The following is a 6,847-nucleotide window of genomic DNA, read 5'->3' on the forward strand; positions in this document are numbered from 1 at the left end:
ACACAGCCACAAAAGTTCCTATTACAAATTTAAAGAGATGGCTTTGTGAATTTTATGACAAGTTCACATTTATCCCCATTAATGGGGATAAAGTCTTTTCCAGACTACCCATTGAAAACTCAGTGCTGTGATTTACTTTAACCAACTTTGTACTGGAGTCACCTCTACCAGTCAGTCCTCATTAAGATTCCTTTTACATGGTTAGGGGAAAGTCAGTCAATGATTCATTCAATAATCATCAACTTCCTGCTGACTTTAAATCACGATTAGCTAAACCCTCTCCATCTACCAACCCACAGCCATCTATTCTCTTCCATTACAATGAGAGTTGCAGCTGATTTTTTCCAGCTTTTACTGTGTAATATTCCAATTCCATTTACTACTAAATTTTTTCTCACTAACAATATTCTAAATAAATAGCTCCATTTACGGCATGAGGCGTAATTTAAAGATATACTTTGCATGTCATCTTACCACTCTGCTAGTGAACCCCGAGCACATGGAAGGTTATAAAGACAGTCCTTAACTTGGTTAAGGTTAGGATTTTTGGTTAAATGGTTAAATGTAGGATTTTTTAACTTTACAATGGTACAAAAGCAATACGCATTCAGTAAACACTGTACTTTGACTTTTGAATTCTCATCTTTTCCCAGGCTAGTGATACGTGTTCGATACTCTGTGTGAAGCCCAGCAGAAAGCCACAGCTCCCAGTCAGTCACACGATCACAAGGGTTAACAACCAATACACTTAGAACCATTCTGTACCCATACAACCATACTGTTTTTCACTTTCACACACTACAGAATTCAATAAACTACATAAGATATTCAACACTTTATTATAAAATACGCTTTGTGTTAGATGATTTTGCCCAGTGGTAGCCTAATTTAAGTGTTCTAAGCACAGTTAAGGTAGGCTAGACTAAGCTATGATGATCAGTAGGTTAGGTGTATTAAATGAATTTTTGACAGGATATTTTCAACTTATGTATTTCAACACAACTACTGTAAGTCAAGGAAGCTCTGTATGTTAATGATTCAGTACAAGGTAACTGTAATAATTCATATAGAAAAGCTGAAGATAGAAACTCCAGGGAATGAAATTATATCATGTACATATTATATATTATACAATACAATCTGCTTTTTAAATACCAACACCTCTAAAGATAGAAAGCTTAAAAAACTCACTTGCCTGACTGGCCACAGGGGATATGAAAATTCTTTCCTTTGGTAACTGAACACAACCTGCAAGGAAATTCTGCTTCTTCTATTATAATATAGAAATTAGAGTACAGTTCCCACTCACCCTTAGTCAAAGAATTTTCTCTTTATTATTTAAAGTCAGAAATAGGAGGTTATTTTCTAAACATATTACTTCGAAAAAGCTATTATTATTAATCATCAGAAGCCCAGTACAAAATCCTAAGGTGTATGTTTACCCCTGACCCTCTACAGGACCTCCACATGACCTGTTCTATTTCTTCCTATAAAGTATTTCTAATCTCTATGTTCCCCACTTCACTTCCAGCATTACTTGTGTCTTAATCAGAGAAGGAAAGAAAATTCAAATATCTGACTGAAATAAGTGCTCGCTCTTGCAGGGCTAATTCTAGTTAGTTCATTATTCATCTGTCCATCAATAAACCTCGAGTGAATGCTTATCAGAGGCACAGAGCTGTCCCAAGTGCTGAGGAACAATTAAAGGAACAAAAAAGATATGACCTCTCCTCTCAGGAAGCTTACAAACAACCTATTTGGGCATAAAGAAAAAAAAAGAAAAAGACAAAATAAATAGAAAACAACTATAAAATGATATAAAAACAAAAATTCAATATACTGGCAGCACTTAGGAAGGAAGGAAGGAAGGAAGGAAATATTTAGTGCTAGATCCAGATTCAACTAAATTTATTGGGTGCCTACTTCATGCCAGGAACTATGATTAGGATTTTCACTAATAATTCATCCTAAAATAATAGTAGAGCAAAAGCATGGAATCTTGAAATAAGTTGAGTAAAGGGGATGATAAAAAGATCTTACTAGAAAAGTAGTAATACAGTTAGACAAGTGTTAATCTTGCCCTATTACATTTTAGCAGTTAATATCTATGGTTGTACGGTATAATAAAAAGCAAATCAGTGAATATTTTTCTTTTTTTAAAAGTCTGATTGGGAAAAAAATTATAATTATGTGTGGTGATGGATGTTAAGTAAACTTATTGTGGTAATCATTTCACTATCTCTCTCTCTCTCTCTCTCTCTCTCTCTATATATATATATATATATATATATATATATACACCAAATCATTATGTTATACACCTAAAACGAATACAGTGTTATACATCAATTATATCTCAATTAAAAAAAAGATATTGTTGCTGTTTGAATTGTGTCACTCCCAAATTCTTGTGTTAAAGTCCTAACATCTAATACCTCAAAATGTGACCTTACTTGGGAATAGGGTCATTGAAGATGTAATTAGTTAAGATGATAATTAGGGTAAGGCATTTCTCCAGTATGATTGGTGTCCTTATTAAAAGAGGAAATCTGGACACTGACATGAACACAGAGAAAAAAACAGTTCTAAATTGGGAAATTTCATTGGAGAAAAACTGAAAAAAGTAGCTAAAATAAGGTCTATGGATTATTTGTAGATGTCCTTATTACCACAAATAAAAAGTAGAAATACATTGCTCTATGGGTCTCTCAAGTCTCACACATTTAGCTTACATCTAAGGTGGCTAAACTAGACGCTTTTAATAACAAAATTCATATATTATCATTTATTAATATATGTCTTACTTCCCAAGCCCCAAGAAGCTGTATCTTATTTAACTGTGCAAACAACACTTGGAAAAGTGTTGTAGCGGAACAGCAGTGCACTCTGAAGTAAGAGGATTCAAGTCTCAGCTCTCCAAGTTTATTCTAGCTATTTCACCTTGGGACAAATTTATAAAACTCTAAGCTTCAGTATCTTTGTCTAATAAAACTTTCTAGGAGTTCTTACAAGGAGTAAAGGATATGTAATTGAAAACAGCATAGAACACAGCAGGTAATCAGTGCTAAAGATATATGAGTTCCTTTTATTGTTTGTATACTGCATACAATAGAATGCGATTATAAGGTTGGAGTTTCAGTCATTTAGAGAACTTTCGGATAGTTATAAACTTACCTTGGTTTTCAGGGGGTCTTAGATTTGCTAAAGCAACAATCTGATGCCCAGCAGCAATGCACTGCATCATATTATAACAGCTGTCCTTCCCACCACTAAAAAATAAATAGATGAGACAAATATCAGGTTACTGACCATTACTCGACATAGACTCATTAGATATAGAAATAGAACACATTTTTTCAGCTTTTCAGAATATTTGAGGGACTATTTTACATTAGAATGCAAAAAACACATGTAATTTCCATAGCATACACAACTGATCAAACGAATCTGATTATCTAAGGCTGCTACTCACAAGGGCTTATGAAATTATATGCCATTATAACAAAGACTATGCTAAACAAAAAATGGCAAGTCTTTGGTTTGCGACAGTGGCTTTGCTTAATATATAAAGTGTTTTGCAAATAAAATATGATTTAATTTTACATTTCAGTTAAACTATTATATATACTTCTCATGAAATTTTCTATGAAAAAGTAGAAAAAAAAATCTGTTCTGTTCCACTTTAAGAACTCTAACAATGGTCACCATCACCAATTAAAGGATCAAATTAAAGATCTGAGATCCAATCAAATGACAAAGTTTGATGTACTTGGTGGGTTCAAATTCTGTAGAGGTTGAAAGCAAAATGCTGAATTACACTGATAAAGTTAAACATCAGTACTATCAGTACTTTATCTTTCAGCCATCACTACATATGATGGCAGGATAAGTCCTGAATCATAAATCTAATAAACAGATGGACAGGAAATTCTAAATTATGGTACCAAATCTACCTACCTGGCAAATCACTTATTCAAGACCAAAAGTCATTCATCTATAACAAAGTTGAATGGCAACCTCTATACGACTTCAGTTTAGTACTCTCGCATGTTTCTTCCTTTCTTTTATCTTTGTCTCTCTTCCTTTGTTTTATTCCTGTTTCCCTTCATTCTAACCTTTGCTAAAATCTGCAAATGTACCCCCAGATAATGTTTAGATCTATTTATAAGCAAAGAAACCAAGAGACTGATTACCCTAGAAGTTGGCCCTTTTGCCATTTATTTTAGTTCCCAGCATTTGTCAGCCTCTACCATATTCTGATCAGTAACAAATGTTATTCCAGAACTTCTCAAGGGGAGGGAGATTGCAAGGGGCAAAGTGAAGTTACACATCATGCTCTCTCTCCTCAGCTTCTGATGTTTCCCCCAAGTACATCTTTCACAACTTCTCCTATTGAACCTCACTGTTTTATTTCCCCAAGACAAGATGATCTAATTCTTTAGAATATTTAGAATATTAAAGATTAAAGGGTATACATCCACAATCAGAACTTGTCCTTTTATTTTAAAATATGCTAAGATTTCAAATGTGATTTTAAAATAGTATTTCCCAAATTGTGTTCTGTGGAACACTAGTGTCCAAAAAATACTCTAAGAAGAAAAGGTTTTCAAGGTCAAATTAAGTTTGGAAAATGCTGAGTACCTTACTCACTTCTTAGAAATCACAAAGTACATCAGCATATGTTAGGGGAGACATCCTTCACAAGATCAGAATTTCAGTTCCCAATTCTGGAATACCAAACTAAGTTACTCAATGTGCTTGGGTTCACATGCTTCATTATAAAATTAGAGAATGGTCTAACTAATCCCCAAGGTGTCATTCAACTGTAAAATTCAATGATGCAATCTTTTGTGTATTAGGAAAATATGCTCCTCATGGTCTAAAGATAATGTAAGAATCTTGGTTTCACTTATTCCCTAGAACACACACACATATCCCATCTCTTAGTGCACACACTAAATATATTTATTGCAAGCACATTCACTGTATTAAGTTTAAATACAAATACATTCAAGTGTATAGGCATACAAATGTATATATGTATTATGTATGCATTCGTATTTGTATGTACATATTATGTTCTGTACTCCTACTTACGTCTTCCAACATTTATACAGATCTTACATTTTAGCAACAATTTTCCAACATTGCCTTTTTTTAAAAGTAATTTGCTTTTTTATTATGAAAGTAACATATGCACATTGCAGAATATTTAGTGTAATGGATTATACCAATCTTCTTCTCTCCTTCCCTTCAACATTTCTAAGACTTTAGTTAAATGTCTCACTTTAATGGTTAAACTTTTGGTAAACTGCATGTGGATATGAATTACTCATTTCCTGGACTGCTTTTTGTTCTTACATATCTAGATCAAATGAAGTCCATAATGTTGGAAGCTTAATCACATTGTTTACAGAAGAAATTCATTGAAAAAAATTATTTTGGCATTATAGTCCAGTATCCTAACAATGACATTGAAGTAAAAGATGTTATATCGAGTCCTTAATAGGTCACACTACTGTCAGCCAGTATTAATTTCGTAGGTCACTGAACAAAAACTTTCATGAAATCTTCAATGGGCTTTGCATGGTTGCCCTCTATTCACCTCACTCTATACAGATCCAAAACTCATCAAACAAATGTTCAAGTAGTCTGAATTCCCTTTTGCATTTTGTTGGTTTTTTTTCCCTTTTGCTTCAGTTTACAGATTAAGCATGGAGACATTTAAGCTGACCAATCTTTGGTCGTCATAGGACTTAATTTAGACACCTAAAAACATGATGGGTTACTAGATTTCAAACTCCTTTTGGAATATGGAGTATGTTACCGTTAAGGTCACTTTTCTAAAAGCAATCATGAGTATCCAAGGCAATGGCAACTGGATCTAAGATAAAACAGGATAATTCCATCTCTATCCTTGAACACCAAAGTAAAACACATCTATGCCATTAACAGTCCAATCACTAATGGGACGGCAGGCGAGGGAGAGATGGTCTTTTGCGGGTGGGGGCGGGGCTGGCAACAACCTAGGGAACCAGGGAGGGCCGGAGGACCGGCACAAAGACTGAAGGGAACTATAAAAGAGGATGAAGAAAGAGAGAAAAGGGCGGGAGAAACGAAGTGGCGTCAAGCAGTGCCCCTCAAACTTCAGTTTTTGAGAATCCGACCCCAAGTCGGGTCGGAGTAATTTAACCAGCCCTCGGGCGGTGAGACCTAGGCATCCGTAGTTTTAAAGTGAAACCAATCTAAACCCAAGTTTGGGGCCCAGAAGACCAGGGAGGCGGCGACGGACAGAAAGGAGGAGCGCCAGCTCGGGACCAGGGAGTAGCCCGGCCGGGCGGTTGCCCGAAGGCTCCGCCTCTTCCTGCTACCGGGAGGAGCCGCCGAGCCCCCGACACGCGGCTCCTGCAGGGACACCATCAGTTCGGCGGCGGCGGCAAGTCCCGCCGCTTAGCAGAAAGGGACTGGAGGCTGGCAGGGAGGAGGAAGGCGGCACCGGAGCGGTTACCTGATTAGAGCTGCGACCCTCATGTTGGGGGCAGTGCGCATGCGTACGGCGGGCGCGGGCCGCCGCCGCAGTGACGCGCGCAGGTCCTCGCCCGGGTGTTCGTTCCGCCGCCTGTCAGGCGACCGGTGTTGCGGCCCCTGCGGCAGCCCACGGGGCACCTGGGCGCGGAGTACGCGCCACCTTGGCTCCTAGTCCCTGAGGCAGGGACGTCTCGGCCCGGAAAAGAACGCTGTTTAGGCGCGGCCTAACCACCTAAGTGAGGGCACTGAAGCTACCTGGAGAAGGGCAGGGCCCACGTCGCCGCGCTCGGGCTCGGAGCCCTGGATTTGTTTGGGTAGG

At 37.4% G+C, this 6,847-nt stretch overlaps 1 protein-coding gene across 6 annotated transcripts in view; it reads right to left on the bottom strand.

The window, feature by feature from the left end:
- Positions 1 to 6,621, bottom strand: part of DPH6 (diphthamine biosynthesis 6) — a 346,492-nt gene extending 339,871 nt beyond the window's left edge. For 3 of the 6 annotated variants that reach the window (XM_067028913.1, XM_067028915.1, XM_067028914.1), the window contains exons 1-2: positions 6,509 to 6,549; positions 3,175 to 3,269 (exon numbers count right to left, since the gene is read on the bottom strand). In XM_067028913.1, the coding sequence (XP_066885014.1) occupies positions 3,175 to 3,269; positions 6,509 to 6,549 (136 nt within the window). Of the gene's footprint in view, positions 1 to 3,174; positions 3,270 to 6,508 lie in introns of all 6 variants that reach the window. The other 3 variants (XM_059056364.2, XM_067028916.1, XM_067028917.1) reach the window with 3 other exon arrangements.
- Between the last annotated feature and the right edge of the window lie 226 nt (positions 6,622 to 6,847).

This window comes from Kogia breviceps, chromosome 3 (assembly GCF_026419965.1).
Source record: "Kogia breviceps isolate mKogBre1 chromosome 3, mKogBre1 haplotype 1, whole genome shotgun sequence".
In the NCBI taxonomy this organism is placed as follows: Eukaryota; Metazoa; Chordata; class Mammalia; order Artiodactyla; family Physeteridae; genus Kogia; species Kogia breviceps.